Source organism: Rhincodon typus, chromosome 9 (assembly GCF_021869965.1).
Source record: "Rhincodon typus isolate 14 chromosome 9, sRhiTyp1.1, whole genome shotgun sequence".
Taxonomy (NCBI): Eukaryota; Metazoa; Chordata; class Chondrichthyes; order Orectolobiformes; family Rhincodontidae; genus Rhincodon; species Rhincodon typus.
The window spans coordinates 20,945,626-20,968,136 of NC_063340.1; the positions used below are offsets into that span (position 1 = coordinate 20,945,626).

Consider the following 22,511-nt stretch of genomic DNA (forward strand, 5'->3'; position numbering starts at 1 on the left):
TTCTTCAGAAATGGGGGAGGGGAAGGGGGTTCTGAAGAAGGGTCTAGGCCCGAAACATCAGCTTTCCTGCTCCTCTGATGCTGTTTGGCCTGCTGTGTTCATCCAGCTGTACACCTTGTTATCTCCGATACTCCAGCATCTGCAGTTCCTACTATCTCTAAAAGAGATGTGTAATGGGTTGAATCCTAGCATGGTACAGGACATTTTTTCCATTTGTTGGGATTTTACGTCAATCCCTAGTTGCCTTTAAAGTGGTTTGCTACTTGAAATATCACAGTCCACACGGGAAGAACAGCTTTTTGCTTGGCCTGCTGTGTTCATCCAGCCCTGCACCTTGTTGTCTCGGATTCTCCAGCATCTGCAGTTCCTACTATCTCTGATTCGATTTTAACCCCACTGCGAAACCTCTTCTAAGGAGCCTCTCTGCTCCTATGATGCTGCTTGGCCTGCTGTGTTCATCCAGCCCTGCACCTTGTTTTCTAGGGGTCTCTTTTTTTGTGGCGAAAATGAACCCAGATTTCACTTCTCATATCCTAGTTCTAAATACCAGGCAGGAAAACACAATGGCACTTCATCGGAGGCTGCACTGATGTTACCCTGCAGGGTAATGAAACATCTGTGGAACAACGAACCAGCTCGGCGAGCCAACCAACCACAACATGTTCAACCCGAGCTACAAATCTACTCTAAAAACCTTAGAATCATACAAGATTCCCTGCAGAGGCTGTGACAAACACTACATCGGACAAACAGGAAGAAAATTAACAAGGGTACACGAACATCAATTGGCGACAAAAAAAAACGACCAATACTCACTCATCTCCATCCACATGGATAAAGGAGAACCACCGATTCGACTCGGACAACACCAGGATCCTGGGACAAGCAAAGCAGAGACAAGCACGGGAATTCCTAGAATCCTGATTCCACAAAGAAAGCCATCAACAAACACACAGAACTCAACACCGTATGCACTCCATTGTGAAGGAAAACCGGAAGTGAGGTATTCCAGCTCAACGGATTCCAGAGTTTAAATGCCAGGCGGGAAAACACAACGGCGCTTCATTGGAGGCTGCACTGATGATATTACCCAGCAGGGTAATGAAACGTCTGCGGAACAATGAACCAGCTCGGCGAGCCAACCAACCATAACATCCACAACCTGAGCTACAAATCTACTCTAAAAACCTTAGAGATTCTAGGTCTAATTTTAAGAGTATGCCTGTTCCCCAACAGATGAATTATTTGCTCCACACCTGCCCAATCAAACCAGCTTAAAATTCACCTCAATCTCTGAAACTCAATGTTGTTCAGAGTTCAAGCAACCTTTACTCGTAAGTTAACCCTTTCAGTCTCTGATATTCCGAATTAATGTTGCCGTCCCTTTACCGGTGACACATCCTTCCAAAGGGGCAGTGTCCAAAAATGAAAAGGTCCTCCATAAAGTGTTTTTGATAAGCCTCTGTACAACAGAAACATCACTTCCCTTTTTTTCCCCAGACCCCTGAAGATCAAGACCTGGATTTCATTTGTTTTTTTGGTTGATTTTAGTCCACTGGTTTTTAGTAATGTCTATGATGATCCCAACTGATGTTACTACTGGACAAATCAGATCCCAGAATAAAATCTAGCTTGATAAATAATTTTCTAAAGTTTAGTGTGGCAGTTTTTCACTGAAAAATGAGCACACACATCTGCAGATATTATTCCCACAGTGCAGTAAGTTAGCAAATCTGACTTTGAACTGTCCCTGATAAACCACATCCAATGGAGTTCTCATTCTGACCCTCTGACCAAGACCAGCTCCCAATCTAATAGCGCTCCATACTTTCAGAATTTTATGCCCTGCTACAGAACACAGCTTCTTGATGCAAACACTGAACTGGGGAAAATGGCATGTGGATTCCTGAAAGTGGATGGTACTCAATTGGAACCAGTAACATGCCAAATATGAACCTATTACAGGGGCAGGGCACAACTCTCAGCAAAGCAACAATGAATCTCCTGAAAAAGTATTCAAACATTCATCCAAATTTAATAAAATTTAAGAGTTACTTTCAGCCTGAAGATTCAATGCCATCAACTGGTCTCCCCTATCTCACTTCCTTTTTTTTCCCCCTTTTCTTTACCTCTCTCTGCTGAATCTCTAGCTCCATCTTCTTAAATTTAAATCACCACAGATGGCTGGTTCTATTTATCGGCAGAAGTGGTTGCCAAGGAGAGGAATTCTAAATCAGTGTTTATTAGTGCAAGGTGTCCGTGGAAGACTTCCAGTGTTTCACATTCCACATAAAAGCTAAAGAAGTGTTCCAGACCATATGGTAAATCTTCTAGAATCTAAAATTGACAATGTAAACAAACAAGAGCCTTAAAATCATTAGAAGCCAACAGGGGAGTTAATCCTTTCCACAAATACTTAAGTATACAAATTTGATTAACTGCGTTTAATGAAATAATTGCATACATTACTAAGATTTGGGGCTCACAGCTGGATATATTGAAAATGGAGCAAAGGTGATTGATAAATGATAACATGTACATACAGGTTTCACATACCATAAAATAGTGGCATTGGTATAAGTTAATAGCATCCTGCAGTTGAAAGAGGTATCCTTGATAACAAGAGTCAAGCTCTCATAATTGGCAAATAAACTAAAGGTGAAATTGCCTGCCAGAGCTAAGAAGGCAGAGGTAATTGAAACATTGGCAAAGCATTTGGTATTGGTGGCATACAGGAGGGGGACAAAGTGTATCAAAGGTCACTCAAATTAGTGAGAATTCAGTTAGTTAATGCAGCTGAATATTAAAAAGAATCAAGGCAGCTTGAGATAAAGAAGAAAAATATATTGGAATTGAAGAGTATGGAGATAAAAAGACTTGGGGGAAAAAAAGAGATCAAGAAGAATTTAAGAAGATCGAGCTAGAGATTCAGCAGAGAGAGGTAAAGAAAAGGGGAAAAAAAAAGGCAGTGAGATAGGGGAGACCAGGTTAAAATAATGCAGTTAATAAAACTTCAGATGCTGAAGGTTGCTGTGATGAGGCGAATGTAAGTCATAATCTAAAGTCCAGTAAGGAAAAGTTGACGAAAGCCACCACAAAAAAATTAAAGAAACTGATGTGGAGATATTCTCTTTGACATCTGAGAAAATAATGAAACAAATGAAGTGGCCAAAGGAAAACTGGACTTTGTCTGTGCAGTTGATAAGTTGAACGTGTAAAATTTATGCTCTCATTGGCTATTCAGGGTACATATCAGTTCTTGAAGCAAACATGCAGAAGTTTTGAAATTGAAGGAACAGTCTGGGCACACATAATTTCAGTCTTCTATCTTAATATTGTCTGTAAATCAAAACAGTGGCAGAGCACCGTGACGTATTCCACTTTACACCGTATTCATTCGTTAAGTACAAGTGACAATAAATCATTCAATCCAAAAAAATGGTAAAGCAAAATAATCTTGATCAGTGGTTATGGGCATTAAGAGAAAATACCATGTTTGAAACTCAGAGCAGACACTGAAGAATTTAAAAACTCATTATCTTTGATAATTAGAACCCATGTTGAAGATCAGAGGGTAGCAACTGCAAAACAGGCAGCAGAAATGGATAATGATTATGACCCAACCATTAAAATAAACCATTTTTGTCACTCCCATAAACACAAAAAAAGATAAAGATGGGAATGTGAAAGGAGGTAAAGAAGGGACCGCTGGGAATGTCCTGGAATCTTTGCCCCCTTTCCCCTCCCCCAAGTCAAAAGAAAGGTGGTGAGAATGAAGTAAAAATTGAAGGCCCAAGTATTTCCACTGTAATAAAGCCAGACACTTGTTTGGAACGTTGGAAGTTGCAAGGGAAGCCCACGGGACTTGTTGGGGATTTGGAAGAGCGAGCCAGTGAAAGGAATTCACAAGGAAAATAATGTACAAACTGTAGCTTTAATTGTAACTACGAAACCGGAAGTAAACATTGCTGGGAGTCCAGGAGAGGTACACAAGAAGTGTAGAGGAAGTGTCAACAGGAAAGATAACTGCTTTTTCTTCAAAAGACACTTCTAAACCCTTAACTATATTAAGGCATAGCAGCTACTCAACTCTTTTGCTGGAGAGGGTTATAGTATTTCCTCCACAGTGTGTTAAAAGTTAATTTTTAATAAATGGCATGTGGAAAATATATCCTGGTTCCTTCATACAACCTGCAGCTGGAACATGACTTGATGTCTAGAACAGTGGTAGGAGTTAAGAAACACTGGACAGAGTTGAATTTTAGAAACAATTTGACTGAAATGAAGGTTATAACTTCACCTATAAGCACTAAAATTCCAAGTGAGGTTAAAGAGACAGAACGGTTACAGGAATGAGATCGACAGAATATTTTTTCCCGCATTTAATCTTTTCATCCAGAATATCTGTATCAAACTGTCCCAAGCCAGGTGGGGCAACTGATTTTGATATTCCTTCTGTAACTATACAACATCTTTCCAATGATCTCTTGGTTACTCGTGTGGTTCTTTTAATCTCTCAGTCACGATACTTGTCCCTGTCTTGAGAATTGGATTCCTTTAGAAAACTTTTACTTGCCACTTCTATAGTAGTTGAAATGGCAGCAGGCTGCCAAAAAAAGAGATAAGTATAAAAACAGAAGTTGCTGGAGAAACTCAGGTCCCAGCAGCATCTGTGGAGGGAAAGCAAAATTAACATTTCAAGTCCAGTGACCCTCTGACAGATGAGCTTAGATATAGTGCCAGGCAGAGAAGCCAACCAGTTGGACACTTGCCAGCACAATTTACCCAGTCCCCAAAAACCATTTCCAAAAACATTTAGTCTACATGTAAAATGCAAACTACATGGACCATCAGCTCCTTAAGTGTTGAGTGTTTGCAGATATTTTGGCTATGTATTAAAAACTGTGTGTAGGAAAGAAAGAACTGAAGTTTGACAGCTGCAATTCAACTTTTATGAAAGGCACATTTCCTACGCTCCCACAAACATGAGCTAATTATCAGGTAAAGTTTTGTTTCAAGGTGTTGGTCAGGGAGAATACTTCAGTTTTATTTTCACTCTTGCAGTGAAACATTTTGGTTTAACGTCTTGTCTAAGGAAAAGAATTACACCCAAAGCAAAATTTGCATATTGTTAAAATCAAAGAAAAAAGTGCAGAGTGCCACAAATTTCTCCTCTAAACAGGTGTTTTATATTTATGAGCTCAGAGTCTGACAGCTCAAGGTTTGAACCTTGTCCCAGATAATCCCAACCAGTGACAAGACGCTCTAGCTCCAGATTCTGGATCAAGTGACCGGGCACTCATGTCCAGAGGCAGAGTAGTCCCACCTCAACACATGGATTTTAAACCCATAAAGCCTTCCCACTCTATAGGACTAACCTATAAATTTGATATAAAAAAGTGGTTATGTCATGGAAGGGTTATTCACATCATAACTGGACAGTTGATTAAATCAGACAATGAATCTTTCCACTGCTTCACAATATTCCCCATTTTGCATCTTCCCCTTCATTTTATGACAATGAGTGTTCAGTCACAAACAACTGCTGCACAGAATCTGGGTACCTTTGCCAGAGATTGCCTAGTTCACCTACAAGGCAAGTGGAAGACCTTCAATTGTCTTACTGACTGATGCCTAGGTGTCTCCGGCCTGCAGTTAGCGTCAGTACTGGCAGCGTGTTTGGAAAATGCTGATTACACTGAAGAAGTCAGTAAGAATTCAATATAAAATGCCCAGCAAGTCAGGAGTGTACTGCATGGAGAAATCACTGCACGCATAAACTTGTTGCTCTCTGCCAACTTGTTACTATTGCAGACGTCTCTCCTCCTACCAATTTCCTGTAGATCTCACAGCACCAATCAATTAAGGGCAGTTGTTAAAGTAAATATATAATCTGTCTTTCCAAAGGTCAGCGAAATATGATCTTTGCTGTTTGAGATTGTGCAATTGCACAGTCATTATACACTATATATTGTATTTCATGGAATATTGTGCAGCTGTGATCAGCTTACATAAAGCATCTTTGAGTGAGAGGTGCATGAAATGAAAGCTCACTGGATTTGGTCCTGACAGAAAGCTGACCTATGTGAAGACCAAGTAGATTTGACATACATTCTCAGGTGTTTAGTAAAACAAGCAGCCATCTCTTCAAAGCATGCAAATTTCTTAGAGGGTTTGTCAGGACAAATACCAAGATAGGATTAGCCCTTTAAGGTTTTAGAGTAGATTTGTAGCTCGGGTTGTGGATGGTTGGCTCGCCAAGCTGGTTTGCTGTTTTTCCGCAAACGTTGCGTTACCCAGCAGGGTAACATCATCAGTGCAGCCTCCGATGAAGCACCGTTGTGTATTCCCACCTGTGATTCAGAGTTTAAATAACAGGCAGGAAAACACAACAGCACTTCATTGGAGGCTGCACTGATGTTACCCAGTAGGATAATGAAACATCTGCAGAAAAACAACAAACTCGCTCAGCAAGCCAACCAGCCACAACAGCATTATCCCTTGCGGTATGCAGAACTGGAGTCGACATCTCAGGATAAAGGGGTTGGTCTTTTTGTACGGAGATGGAAATATTCCTTCACTCAGCATTGATTCACAATGGAATTCTATCCAGAGTTGTGGATGCTCAGCTCATTGTTTTATTCAAGTGAAGTCATTTTTTTTGTATCAAGAGACACAGGGTATTGAATGGAAAGTAGAGCTGGCGTTCAGTGATGATTATATTGAATGGCAGAGCAAGTTCAAGAGACCATAAGGGCACCTCCTGCTCTGGCTTTATTTTAAATCCAAAATTTCACTTGAATGTGTCAGCATAAACATCAGGTCAGTAAATTACTCAAATCCTGCACTGTGTCAAAACTGCTTAGAGTTCAGCTATTTGAAAATGTGCAACACATCTGTTGAAGGCCAATAGGTGACCAGCAACTTGCTGGACTGGAAACCAGGCAATGAAGCAAAATGTTAATTTTATCTCTCATCCAATATTACTGGTAGTCAGATTCAACAGCCATGCGTCCAGTGGCTAGATTTCTCTCTTCACCTCAGAAGGTTGCGAATTCATCTTTACTGGATTATCAGCTCAAATTCCAGTGGGAAACTCTAAGGCAAAAGGTAAGGAATGTGGCACTTTTGGAAGCGCCATCGATTGATGGAGTCATGAAACTGGAGCACCTTCTGCCTTTTCGGGTGGATCAAGGCTCAAAGTAAAGTAGATTTTCTTAAAAAACAAAAACGTGAAATTGGTCAAGGGCCAATCGAATCACTATCATATTGCTAATGTGGAATCTTGTATGTGCAAATTTGTTGCCATATTTCCTCCTTAATGACAGTGACCACATTTCCATAAAGTAGTTTATTGGCTGTAAATTGCTTTAGGCTGTCCTGAGATTGTGAAAGCTACTTTAAGGATTATTGCTGTTTATGCAGTAGAGTATGAAATGAACACTGCATCCAAATTTCTTCAGATTCCTGAAGGGTTTAGGTTAACATCGCAGTCTCTGGTTTCCACTGGCATGAGGAGAGCAGAGTCTGCTGCTTTAACCACTGCATGTGTTTGTCTGCTATAAATCACAGAGGGTGACCACTCACTTTCTGGGTGATATCTGTACACTTCTAGGCAAGTAGATAGTTGAAATCAATAAGTAGAAACGATCACAAAGCAGTTTTGAACCATCTTTACTGGTCAAATTCCCTCCAAAACAGCACAGACATGTCTTCAGGGAGAAAACACTAAATAAAGCAAAATATATCTGTGAATCAGTGCACAATACCAACAAAATGGGTTAACGGATTTGTTAGAAATTGCATCATCGGGAGGGAGAAATTCTACCTGTACTACAAAACATCACAACCTACTTGCTCCTGCCCCACCGAAATTATCTCCACTTATTAAAAAACACCCACAGCCTCCAACCTCATCGTTCCCCAACCCCGCACCACCCGTTTTTATCTCCTTCCCAAAATCCACAAACCCGACTGCCCTGGTCAACCCCCATCGTCTCCGCCTGCTCCTGCCCCACCGAACTTATCTCCACTTATTAAAAATCTGACCCCACTACCAAGGACATTTTTCCCTCCCCACCCTTATCTGCCTTCCAAAGGGACTGCTCTCTCCGTGACTCCCTTGTCCGCTCCACTCTCCCCACTAGCCCCACCACCTGTGGCACTTTTCCCTGCAACCGCAGGAAGTGCTACACCTGCCCCTACACCTCCCCCCTCATCCCCATCCCGGGCCCCAAGAAAACCTTCCACATTAAACAGATGTTCACCTGCACATCTGCTAATGTGGTATACTGTATCCGCTGTTCCCGATGTGGCCTCCTCTACATCAGGGAAACCAAGCGGAGGTTTGGAGACCGCTTTGTGGAACACCTATGCTCGGTTCGCAACAAATGACTGCACGTCCCAGTCGCGAACCACTTCAACTCTCCCTCCTTGGGCAACATGTCCATCCTGGGCCTCCTCCAGTGCCACAATGATAACACCTAAAAGGTTGCAGGAACAGCACCTCGTATTTCGCTTGGGAACCCTGCAGCTCAATGGTATCAATATGGACTTCACAAGCTTCAAACTCTCCCCGCCCCCGACCACATCCCAAAACCAGCCCAGATCGTCCCTACCTCCCTGACGTGTCCATCCGTTCTCCCACCCACCCCCACCTCTTACCTACCAGCCTCATCCCCCACTCCTTGACCTGTCAGTCTTCCCTTGACAGACCAACCCCCATCCTAACTCCCTTCCTACACTCGCCTTTACCGGCTCCATCCCTGCCTCCTTGACCTGTCCGTCTCCTCTCCACCTATCTGCTCCTTTATCCATCTTCCATGTGCCTCCCCCTCTCTCTCTATTTATTTCAGAATCCCCTTCCCCTCCTCCATTTCTGAAGGGTCCAGACCTGAAACGTCAGCTATCCTGCTCCCCTGATGCTGCTTGGCCTGCTGTGTTCATCCAGTTCTACACCTTGTTATCACAACCTACTTGCTACTTGTTTGCTGGTTTCAGTTTCTCCTTTAGGATAATGAGCACAGTTCAGAACTGACATTGCAAACTTGACCTAGCAAGCTAATCAGAGTCAAAGTCACACAACATGGAAGCAGACCCTTTGGTCCAATGAGTCCATGCCGATCATGTTCCCAAACTAAACTAGTTCCATTTGCCTGCATTTGGCCCATATCCATCTAAACCTTTCTTTTTCATGTATCTGTCCAAATGTCTTTTGGATGTTGTAACTGTACCTGCATTCACCACTTTCTCTGGCAGTTCATTCCCCACACAAACTGCTGTGTAAAAAGGTTGCCCCTCATGTCCTATTTAAATCTCTCCTCTCACCTTAAAAACATGTCCCCTAGTTATGAAATCCCCCATCCAAGGGAAAAGACTTTTGTCAGTGCTATCTATGCCCCTCATGATTTTATAAATCTCTATAAGGTCACTCTCAACTTCCTATGCTCCAGTGAAATAAGTCCCAGACTTTCCAGACTATTTTTGCATCTCAACCTCCCCATGCCCGGCAACATCCTGGTAAATCTTTTCTGAACCCTCTCCAGTTTAATAATATCCTTCATATAACAGGGTGACCAGAACTGCACACAGTCGTCCAGAAGAGTCACCAATGTCCTGTACAACCTCAACATGACTTCCCAACTCCTGTACCCAAAAGTCTCAGCAATGAAGGCAAGTATGTGCTAAACACCTTTTAACAACCCTGTTTATGTGTGATGCAAATTTCAAAGAATCATGTACCTGAACCCTTAGGTCTTTGTTCTACAACACTACCTAGGGCTCCAACATTAATTGTATAAATCCTGTCCTTGTTCATATCACCAAAATGTAATACCTCACATTTATCTAAATTAAACTCACCTGCTACGCTTCAGTCCATGGATCCAATTGATCAAGACTTCCTTGTAATCTTAGATAACCCTCTTCACTGTCCATTATACCACTAATTTTGGTGTCATCTGCAAACTTGCTAACCATGCCTCCTATAAAATCTCCACCCTCACAACTAGGTTTGGTGTCTCTCAGAAATGCTGTTGGTTTCAAAAGGAGGACAATGGACAACAAGTACAAGATCAACTCTGAGGGTACTGTTGGGTTGCTGATAGGTGGGTGGGTGGATGGATGGTGGGCGGGTGAAGAGACGGGGTTGTGGGAATGTGGGTGCAATAGAAAAGCAAAGGCTAACCTAAGGAGGAAGGCAGGTGACAGGACACAAATGATCAATTTGGACAGAATTTTACTCTGGGTACCTCCCACACTGTGACTTGGTTTGGGCTTAAGTTACCACGACGTTAATGCATTATTAGCATTTATTCATATATGCACATACATGGACATCAACAACATAACCAAAGTGCTCTGAATGTAACAGTCTCAATTTTAGATTTCACATTGGACTTCCTGTTTTCCATTAATTATTAAGAATTGCAGACAAGGACACAGATCAATGTAGAATAATGCAAAACAAACTACAAAATCAAGAGCTTTAACAAAAACCTTCCATTGTCCCCTTCAACATAACTTTCAGGAATGATCAAATATCACGTCCTCTGCATCTGGCTTCTTCCCTTCATCATAGGATAAAATACAGAAGAGACGCATTGTCTTAGCTATTGCCCTCATCTTATTGCTTTACAAGTGGAATTTCCTTAAGAGCTCATAGTTCATAATTGACAGCCTCTTAGTGTGCACCCAGCCTTGTATCCTCCCGATGGTTCAAACAAACCGGACTGGTGTTAGAAAGGAAAACTGAATGTCCTAATTCCACTTCATCTCTTAAACCCAAATTGATAAGAAAAGAAAAAAAAGAGTAACAAAGGACCACTATGCACTTCAAAGTGTCTTTCAAAGTAATCTAAAACTTTCAGTCTTTAAAATGAGAAAATCAAACTGGAGTTTTGACTTTGCTGTAATTGGTGAGAGGAGAGAAATTAAAAATTCATAGGCAGAAGAGAAGCAAACATTCCAAGTGCTCTGCAGTTTGAATCTTTCATCTAAAATATTTAAGTACTAATTTCAAGACTTTGCTTTTGAAGTGAGGACAAAGTGATGGGGTGGGATGGGGCAAAATTAACCCTACAAGTGCCAGACAACTAGTACAATCCTAGAGAAACACCATAAGCATTATGAATCATTTGCTTTCTATGGGCATAACTCAAGTTTCAATCAATTTTTCTTTACAAATTGAATGCAGGAACCAAAAGCATGACTAATGTTAACTCTAAGCTTAGCTTTCTTGAGAAAATTAGGATAAATAAAGTTAAATTTAAAGGAAAGAGCTTTGAAATCATGCAATGTTAAAATGGGAAGATTTTGGTCTAGGCTGAAACCAGCAGTATCTATTTGGTCATCTTGAACAGACAAATGGAAAATTTATTAAAACTCTAAACATGATTTAAAACATTGGCTAAACAACCTGGGTATAAATACAAGTTGAATGACAATTATTGTCAAATATCTCTATTATACCTTATTTCTACGAAGTTGAAGCAATGTACAAGAACATGAACATACAAAATTTGGTCCAGCTTCAGTTTTGGAAGTCACTGTGAAGTTCTACAATCAGCAGGCACTTGTGTGGAACAACGTTTAGATTTTTTTTAAGAAAAGGTATTACTTTGCACATTATTCAAGCTTTTAGGAGTTAAACAGCAGCAGAGATACAAACCATAAAAGATTATAGGAGCACGCACAGCCTATTCCATGACGAGAGATATTGCAGCAGAAATGTGCAATGATTTTAGGCTGCAAATTATAAATTCTTTGTGCGTCAAATGAGGTCGTTGAGGATTCCTGGCCTCGTCCAGTCGAATGGCACTAATTACTCATCAACGCAGCCAGGCAACTTTGTATCATCTGTACATTGGTCTAAAAGAAACAGAATGCACAAATCTAGGATGATTGTAGAATTTGTCGATCAAAGCTGTTTAAACTACTCCTCGTTTGGAAACTGAGCACAAAAAATAAAGTTATGCTAAACTTTCTTGGCATCACATTTCAAGGAAGGGTGTCAAGGCATTATAGAGTGCAGAGGATATTTATCATATTTGAGATAAACTTTGGTCATACTGATAAACTAGAGAAGCTGGAATTGTTCTTCACAGAAGACTTAATAGTGGTGCTCAAATTTGAGGGGCTCTGGGTAAATAGGAGGAACTGCAGCATGAGGGTCAGTGATCAAAGGACAGAGATTTAAGATATTTTCAAAGGGAACACAGTCATAGAATCATTATGGTACAAAATAAGGCACAATTCATTGAGTCCACGACCAGGAAAATTTATGAGCAAAGTATGATGGCATGAGATGTACACCACAAAAAAAAGAGGAAGTTAATTCAAATTGTAACTTTTTTTTTTGAAAAAGGTATTAGATAAACACTTGAGAAAGGAAAAATGTGGTGGACTATGTAGAAAGAACAGGGATGTGGAACTAATAGGATTGCACCTTCAAAGAGATGCTGAGATGTTCTTGTTCCTTTTATAAGCAGGAACAGTTTCTCCATTTATACCCAAACAGCCCATTTACAACTTTGTAAACCTTTATCAGATCTCCTCGAAGTATTCTTCTCTCCAAGCAGTCCCAACTTCTTCAAACTATGCTCATAACTGAAGTTCCTTACCCTGGAAGGATTCTGGTAAATCACTTGTGCACTGTCTCCAATACGTTCACATCTAACCTGTCACCCAGAATTGTACATAATACTCCAACTAAGGAATGAGAAATACATTACACAAGTTCAACATCACCTCCTTGCTGTTGTATCCTATGGCCCTTTCTTAAGGAATACTCCCCAGCTGCCTGGATAAGTGCAGCTCCAACAATACCCAAGAAGCTTGACACTACTCAGGACTTGATTGGCATCACATCAATTCGCATCACATCAATTCGCATCTACTCCCTCCACCACTGACGCTCAGTAGCAGCAGTGTTTACTAAAATTTGCACTGGAGAAATTCAAAGATCCTTAGACATCACCTTCCAAACATATCACCACTTCCATCTAGGACAATAACAGCAGATACATGGGAACGTTACTACCCTGAAGTCTTCCTCCAAGTTGCTCATAATATTGGCTTGGAAATGGATCGCCGCTCCCTCACTGTTGTAGGGTTACAGGGATAGGGAAGGGGCGGGGGAAGAGAGTCTGGGCGGGATGCTCTTCAGAAGTTCAGTGCAGACTGCTTCCATGAGGGAATTTTATTAATAAAGCAGAGGATACTATATTCTATACTTACTGCTTGTCCATCTGTTATGCCACTTTCAACGATTTGTGCACACATACACCCAGGTCCCTCTGCTGCTCCTTACCCCAAATACAATTCTATTGTAATTCAATGCTTCTGTCAAAATGCATCACCTCACACTTCTCTGCATGGAAACTCATCTGCCACCTATCCAATTTGTCTACGTCCTTCTTGAGCTCTACATGATCCTCCTCAGTTTCCAATTCTCCGAAGTCTAGTCCCCTGCGTGCCGACACTATTTCAAAGTTTGCAAATGTAGACCATTAATATACACCAGGAAAAACAAGAGTCTTAATTTGCCCACAGTACTTCACTACAAGCCTTCATTAACCCAAAAAAAGTCCATTGACAATTATTATTTCCTGTCACTCAACCAATTTTGTACTGATCCTTTATTCCACGACCTATAACTTTCCTCAAGTCTGTTGTGTGGCGTTGTTTAAAATGCCTTTTGAAAGTCCACGTACACTACATTAACAGCATTCCCTCAATGAGCCTGTTACTACTTCAAAAACTCCAGCAAGCTGGTTAAACATGACTTCCCCTTTAGCAATCCATGCTGATTTTCTAATCAACCCATTTTTTTTTTCCAATAATTCGCAATTCTATAAAGAATATTGTCTCTAGAAGGTTCCCTACCACTGCAGATAAACTAACTAGTCTGCAATTGCTGGGCTTATCCTTACAACCTTTCTTGAACAAATCCATAATGTTTGCAATTTTCCAGTCTTCTGATCCCTAAGCTCCAGAGGTGGCAAGACAAAAATTGTGGCTACTGCCCTGAAATTTCCAGTCTCTTCCTCCAGAATCCTTGGATGCATTTCATCCAGTCCCAGTGCCTTATCTTCAGCAGTCTATCCAACACTTCTGCCCTATCAACTTTGAATCCTTCTAGTAATAGATTTTCCTCCTGTCACCATCTCTCACTTTGGTGAAGGCAGGTGCAAAGTGTTCATTTAACACCTTAGCTATGGTCTCTGCCTCCAGCTTTAATCCTATTGCAGGTCCCTAATCATCCCAGTTCTCCTTTTACTACCCTTTTACTATTTATAATGGCCAAAGACAACTTTGGGACACCTCTATATTTGACTGCTAGTTTTTTCTCAATTCCTCACTGCTGCTCCTATTTGCTTTTTCATCCCTCCTCTGAACCTTTGATATTTCTCTTGGTTCTCAATTTTATTTCCTACCTGAAACTTGTCATTAGCACATTTATCTCTTTTATTTTAAAATCTAGCTCTTTTGTCAACTGGGGAGCTCTGGATTTGGCTTTTCTACCTTTCCCATTTGAGGGAATATACCTTCGCTGTAACTGAACCATCTCCCCTTCGAAAGTCTGTATAATACTACACAAAAGGTAAAATTCTAAAATAGGTGTGGGAAGGGAATGACCTATGAATACATGTTTGTAAATGATTGAAGGTGGTATTGAAAAAAAAACGCAAGTATTGTGCCCAATTCTGCTCACAAAGCTCTTGGCAAGGGTACAGAAAAGATTTAAGAGAATGAATCCAGGGATGATAGGCTTTAGTTATTTGGCTAGATTGTAGAATCTAGGGCAATTTTTGTTAGAGAAAGTTGAGAGAAGTTTTGATTACAGGCATTCAAAATCACGAAGATTCTGAACAGAGTAGCTACAGAAAAATAGTTCCCATTGATGGAATTCTTGAGAACTAGAAGACTCTGAACTAAGGTGATGTACAAAATAATCAAATGGATGACATTTTTTGTTTAAAAAAATGATGATGATTTGGAATGCACTATCTGAAAGGGCGGTGGAGGTGACTCAATTAAATAAGAATTGGAAGGAAAGAATTTGCAGGTCCATGGGAAAGGTTGAGGGAGACAGTCTAGCTGGACTGCTCTCACAGAAAGCTGGTATGAATTTAACGTGTCAAATAGCAGAAATCAGAGGACAATCCTCAATGCAAAGAGGATATGGGTGCAGAACCCAAAACCGTGCTGCGGAGATAACAAAAAAAAATTCCACCATTTATTTGGGAGTGAAGGAGCAAAAGGTGTCGTTTCACTTATGACAATATTGCCACCTGTGGTGATATCATGACAATATTGGTTTCAAACTTGCTGCACAAAAAGTAATTTGTCCTTAACACTCCTTGGTTAGACTTAGGGACGTTGCCCTTAACATGCTATGAATAAACTTGCAAGCACTTTGTTTGGATGAGAGGGTAAATCTTAGATGTAAATATTAACAACAGGCTGTGGTTAACAGCCGAGTACTGGTACATGCTGGTTAAACCATAAACAAAGTCGGGCCTGTTGTGGATTACTCACTCTGGCATGTTTCAGCTCCAGCTCAGTCATTTCAATCAAGTTTTTTCGAAATGCTCCCACTCGCCTGGCTCTGAATGCAGTTAGTTCTGAAAACAGAGAACAAGAAGTTTAATTTCCATACTTACACTGTGGTGGTGAAGGGCTTCCTAAGACATTTAGGATCTTGTACCTTGCTTTGCAGACTCTGAAAGCTTTTCAAATTTCTGACCGCACAGTTGGTGCTGGAGCTCTGCCTGTTTCACATCTTTACCCTTCATTCGAGCCTTATCCAAGGTTTTGTTGGCATTTTCATAATCAACAAGAGCCCTTGCTCTCCTGTATAGAAGATCCTGATTAACAGAAAAGTTCAACATTAATATACCTTTAAATAAAATGCATCTATTCTAACCCAATGCCAATTTAACAGTCCAAATACAGGTAAAATTAAACTTTGTAATCCTCAATTTTACAATGTTGTTTAAACAGAAGGGCAGCAATTCAGGGCCTTGCACTATTCTGCCATTTAATCAGATCAAGGTTGATCTGTTAACTCTATTTACCTTTATTTGCTTGTTATTCTTCTTACCTTCACTGGGCATGTTTATTGCAAGATAGAATTCTAAATTTCCACTAACCACTCGGAAAAAATCCCTCATAGCCTAGCTCTAAACTTTAATTTGTGTCCCTTTGCTCTGGATTCCTTCCAAGGAGGAATTAGAAGTCAAATGTGAGATATATTCTGTTTTGTTGAAATCTGGGTTTATGTAAATTACACTAGTTCCTTCAAACACTAGGAAGGGGATTACAATAGGAAAACCTTTTGCTTAACTTCTGTTTCATTACACAATAACTATGTTATGTGGAACTACTAGTACCACTGTTGACTCCACAATTAAGTGTGATACACCACAGAATCTAAATCTTTGCACTAAGGTCAGGATGTCTGATCACTTCATGTTACTGCAGAAATCCTAGATTTACTAACCTGAAAACTAAACTTTATACTTCATAAACTGCTGGATTTGATAGTTTGAATTTCACAGATAGGGATTGGTCTGACTTCAAAGCTTTAACAGGGATGTTATAAATTTTAATTAAAATTATAATTTTAAAGCTGCCAAATTGTATATGGCAAGCTCCAATAAACAGAAGTGGGATAATGGGCAGATAATTTGCTATAGTGATTTCCGTTAAGGATAAATATTGACTGGAACACAGGGGAAAAATTAACTTTATCTATAAAATGGGACTTTTACGTCCACTTGTGAAGTCATCTCAGCCAAAAGACAGCATCTCTTGTCAATGGAACATTAAAGTACAAGTCTAGATTGTGTATTTAAATTTCTAAAGGGGTTTTGAATCCATGAATTCTAATTCTAATCTTTAATAGGATCGAGTGCAAGTGGCTAAGCTATAGTTGAAAAAGCAGCCTATTTTTGGAGAGCACTTTCCAGTACTTAATCTTGGAACACATGGCAACTCTGAGAACATTCAGTCCTCTTAAGCTGCGCCAAAACCAAACCCGAGGACTATCCACTGGCTGGAAATGGTTAACAGAATGTGTTGAAGAAATACTGTGCAACTATGAATGTGACTAAAACTTGAAAAGGCACCTTCTACTGCTCCTAAATATGATGCAATTCTCCCAAACTAGACATGAGGGCAATACTGCAGTGTTAAAATTATTAGGAATTTTGGCAGAGCAAACCAGCTCAAGAAAAGAGAATCCAAAACAAGAAAAAAAGGACTTTGTCCAAGAATCTGAATTTAGAAAAGAAGAGAAATTAAGATTTTTTAACAACTTGATATCTTTCCAAATACAGCAAGCTGTGATTGAAATACACTATTGGAAAATGTAGTGGAAGCAGATTGAACTCTAAAGGGAAATGGATTAAAACTTGAAAGTGAAAATTTTAAGAGGGTGACAGGCAAAGACTAGAGGATTGGGACTCATTGGATAGCTCTTTCAAAAAAAAACTTAGACACAATATTGAAGATGATCTCCCATTCTAATGCTGCAAGATTCAGATGAACATGGGAATTAGGAGAAGGAATGGGGACAAATGGCTCAGAGCTTACTCCACCATTCAAGATGATCGTGACAATCTGTTTGTGACCTCAACTCTACTTTCCTACCTACACCCTAATACTCAGTCATGGATAGTAGGAACTGCAGATGCTGGAGAACCCGAGACAACAAGGTGCAGGGCAGGATGAACACAGCAGGCCAAGCAGCATCATAGGAGCAGGGAGGCTAGCCTCTCTGCTCCTATGATGCTGCTTGGCCTACTCTTAGTCATGACTAGTAAGGAAGTCAATTTACCTCAGTGCTAAAAATATTCAATGACCCTGCTTACACCACTCTAATGAAGAGTGTGTTCCAAAGACTCGCAACCCTCAAAAAATTTCTCATCTGACTTAAATGGAAGAACCCTTATTTTTAAAACTATATCCACTAGTTCTAGGTCTCTCCCTCAAGAAACATCATTTCAGCCGTCACCCTGCCAAGTCCACTCAAGACCATTTTAAGTTTCAATAAAGTCACCTCTCATTTTCTAACGTCTAAATGGATACAGACCCAAACTCTGCAACTTGTCCTAATAAGACAACTTTGTCATCCCAGGAATAAGTTCAGTGATGCTTTGCTGAACTGATTTTAACACATTTATGTACTTTCGTAAAGACAGAGACCAAAACTGAACAGTACTCCAGATATAGTCTCACCAATGCCCACCTGAACTGTAGCAAAACATTCCTACTTTTATATTCCATTATACAGAAAAACAAATGTCCCTTTTGCCTTCTGATTCATTGTTGTACCTGCATATAAATTTTTGTGATTCTGGGGCAAGCCACACAGATCTCCCTGTTCCTCAATTGCTGCTTTTTAATTCATTTTACCAAAAATCAACAAGTTCAGATTTTACTCCACCTACTAGGTTTTTGCCCACTCTCAGGCTATATCTCATTGTGGATTCCTTTTGTACACTTCACAACTTAACTTCCTACCCATCTTTGTATCACAAAGAAATTTAGCAAACACGCAATCAATCCCTTTATCCAAGTAAAGGATATAGACTTTAAATAGCTAAGTTCCCAGCAGTGATCCTTACAGCACTCCCTTATCATATCTTACCAAACTGAAAATGGCTCATTGATGCCTATTGTTTGCGTCTGTTAGCTAACCAATCCTCTATTCACACTAATACATTACCCTCTATGAGGATGCTTCAATAAGCAAGAAATGACTGTTTTGTGACTACATTCATGTAGCACCAGAACAAGAAAGAACCAATTTGCTGCTAAAAGATTACCTGAAGCTGAGTTCTTCAGAATTGGGTTAATACGTGTTTAACAGGAAGAAGACATCAACGCACTGCAGGTTATATTACAATGCACAATTTACATACTAAATACAAATGGATCTTCGTCTGGCAGTCAGCATCTAAGGCATGCCCACTCTGGGCTATTATTCCTAGTAGGTGGCCATTATTATATTGTCAAAACAATACTTCCCTGCTACAAAAGATACAAAATCACCACATATGAAACAGTGAATCTGTGTCTAAATAACACAGGTAGTGTCTGTTCTGATCAAATTCATTTGAAAGTTGGTTTGTTGAAAAGAAAAATCACATGGATCTAAAAATAGGTGTTATTGGAGAATCTACTAATTAATATCTTAGATTTGGAGCCCAAAGATGTTATAGTAGTATTTAAATGAAACAAGCTGAACAGATTTTATTGCACACAGTAATCCACAAGTGTCAGGGCCTACAAAGACACCTTTGATCCAGCAAGGAGAGAAAAATCTTGGAGCAATCTACATATCAACATCTTGAGGACTAAACCACTGAAAACCAAATTTTGTGTTGCAGAATTGAATGAAAATAGTTTCTTATTGCATAAATAGAGCAAAGTTGAAACGTTAGGAACAGATAACCAAATGTTTCTACGCCAGTATAAAAATTGAGAGGTTTTACTAGAACTATACAAGGCAGTAACTCAGACTACAGCTGGAATACTGTGAACAATTTTAGTCTCATCATCTAAGGAATGACATAATGGCATCAGTGGCACTCCAAGGATGGTTCACTAGGCTGATCCTGGGGATGGAGAGTCTTTTGAGGACAGGTTGAGTGGGTTAGGTCATTTGTTTGGTTGGCGGGGAAGGGGTGCTAATCTGTGTAAGGAATTGTCCATTTAAGTCAGATGAAGAAGAAATTCTTCTGAGGGTAGTTAATCTGTAAAGTCCTTTGCCACAGAAGGCAGACAAATCAGGGTTATTAAGTATATTCAAGGCAGAGTTTTACTGATTTTAAAAATCAGTAAGGGTACCAGGGGTTTTGGGGAGAAAGGCAGGAAAGTGGAGTTTCAGCATAGTTAGATCAAAGACTACCTCTGCTCCGCACTCTTTGGTCAAAGCACCTGGATGAGTTGTTGAATTTATTCTTATTCATTCCAATCAAGATCAAGTGATGTAATTTGAAGATTGCAACAGGATGATCTTAGCCAAAAACTCAAAAAACACAACTACAGGGAAATGTATATGGGAAGATAAACAGCATTCCTAATTCACACTTATTGTAACAGAAAGCAAAATCACAGCACCATTATTTAAGTGCCAGAATAATATAATATCAGTAAAAAATCCTGAAGTCTAGCATAGCTTCCAGGATTACAAATCTAGAGACAATATTGAAAAGTAATATGCCTTAGTTATATTACCTTTGCTGCCTGTATGTCTCTCATATAATATTTTAACAGTTCTGTCATCTTCAAGTCTTCATCACTTGACACTCTTCCTTCTACTTTCTGTCAGTGGTGGATATGGTGGAAACCGACAAACAAAATCAGTAAAACAGGAACTGATTTGTTAATAAGCCAGTTTAAGCATTAGGCCAATTCAAACCAGAAATTTAAACATCCAATGTAAAGTTCAAGCTTCATTGCCCATCAAAAGAAGAAGTGGTAATAAATGTTCAGTACTAAGTTATTGCTATGGTTAAGAGTTATTTAGCAGGTGCAGGAGGGGAAACAAATAACATGTAATTAATCAGCTCTTCAGACAGTGGTCTAAAAATCACCCCATGTATCATTAGTATAGCGTGGATGAAATTAGCGTTTCTCTTTTTTGTTGTGAGTAGTCTATTTGTTGCCTTAGGTGGCTGTAAACCTTCGAAGGACGAGTGACTGCATTGCGTACTAATGGACACACTGCAGCAATTCACCAAGGTATTTACTGATCCCTCAAAAGCACGTACTACATCTAGAACAAAAGGTGCATGGTACCATCTCCAATTCATACACAATCTGAATAGAACATATCAATAAAAGCAAGAGTGGCAAGTACAAAGTTCCAAGATTTCTCCCTAAGCTTGTGAGAGCCACAGACAGCAGCACTTAAGTCATCCATCATCTTTTCTTGGGCAACTAGATTTGGGTAATACATGCTGGCTTTGTCAGTGACGCACACACGAATAGTTTTAATTGCAGTTTCCATTGCAAATAGTTGATTTCAGAGGGTTGAACTAGAGGACTGAATGGCACCAATACCAGATCTGGTGAGCTTGACGGGCTTGTAAGTGATGGAGAACACCGAGATAACATCCAATTGTTTCAGTCTTGATTTCAAACTGGTTGAAGGTTTTACCATTGTACACACCCACCATGCTGCCATCATCTCTGGAAGGATAAGCAAATCCTGAAGGTGAGACTTCATCGACAACCTCTAGTTTCTCCACTGGTGGATCTTAGTTGGTGTTGCACAGCTTTTTCAGGAGATACTATTTCTTGAGGGGCAGGCCTCTGCAGACCAATACAATACAACTGCATCAGTTGCTCATGAAACTGATCCAGGTCAACACACCCAGGGAGTAAACTTTCCTGAAAGTCCTTTCTTCTGTTCTACGTGGTCAGCCATTTGCACTCAGTCTTCCAGGCGTTAAAACTGTTAAAAATTCACCAACTAGCTAAAACTGGCAACTAATTTGGTATTCTGGGTACAAATCCTGACCCAAATAGGCAGTTTAGCACCTAAATGGTGTTGCAATCGGTCTATTGCAACATCTGGAACAGAAACAGAAGAATCATGAATGAACTTCCTCACACCCCTGGTACAAGGGTTAACTTTACCTCTACTACCCAACTTTGCTCAGTACACCATTCTTCAGTAGCTAAATTCCAAAAAAAAACTGTTGCTACTAGAAAGAAATGGGTTTTCACATGGAGAGCATTTAAATTGGGACTTTTAATTACAATGCATGTGGTAAGGAGAAACACCACAATGGCATACACTAGATAGCAAGGGAGTAGGGTGTGCCTTATTGAAATTATGATTTTGTCTCTTGCTCAAGTTAAGAATCAGATTGTGGGCAGTAGCAAATTAAAAAGAAATGGAGGTTGCACCAAGAAGAAATTTGTTGTTTGATAATTTTTAAACATACATGAACACCTCACTGTGTAGAAACACAAGGTGGGGAAAAAGTGGCTACTCATCCCATCACGCCTGTTCCAGCATTCATTTAGATCATGGCATTTCAGTTTCACTACTTCATTAATACACTTTTGCTCCATATCCCTTAAAATACTTAGCAAGCAACCAAAAAACCCTCAGTCAAGACAATTTAAATTAGAACATTTCACAGCCTTTGGACAGTGAAAAACTAGACATTTATCCTTTTTCCATTGCATTTCCCAGTCTCACTCCTCACTAGCCTATTTCTAACATGTATATTGTGCCAATGTGCTGGAATCCTGCATTTAACAAAGTCATTTACTGAAGTAGGTCCTTTACTGTTCTTAAAAAATAAATTCTGATTCTTCTTCCCTTCCTAAGTTCCTGTGCAATCAGGTTTATACAGCATTATGATCAAAACACATGCGAGTATCGAGATAACAAGGTGTAGAGCTAGATGAACACAGCAGGCCAAGCAGCATCAGAGGAGCAGGAAGGCTGACGTTTCGGGCCTAGACCCTCCTTCAGAAAATTT

The 22,511-nt window shown here is 39.9% G+C and overlaps 1 protein-coding gene across 2 annotated transcripts in view; it reads right to left on the reverse strand.

The window, feature by feature from the left end:
• Nucleotides 1-10,296: 10,296 nt before the first annotated feature.
• The window catches only part of snx5 (sorting nexin 5), a 54,871-nt gene continuing 42,656 nt past the window's right edge, over nt 10,297-22,511 (reverse strand). Inside the window, exons 11-14 of one of the 2 annotated variants that reach the window (XM_020517725.2) lie at nt 20,248-20,334; nt 15,710-15,869; nt 15,541-15,626; nt 10,297-11,868 (exon numbers count right to left, since the gene is read on the reverse strand). In XM_020517725.2, the coding sequence (XP_020373314.1) occupies nt 11,818-11,868; nt 15,541-15,626; nt 15,710-15,869; nt 20,248-20,334 (384 nt within the window). In that variant the 3' untranslated portion in view covers nt 10,297-11,817. The remainder of the gene's footprint in view (nt 11,869-15,540; nt 15,627-15,709; nt 15,870-20,247; nt 20,335-22,511) is intronic. The other variant, XM_048600813.1, reaches the window with a different exon arrangement.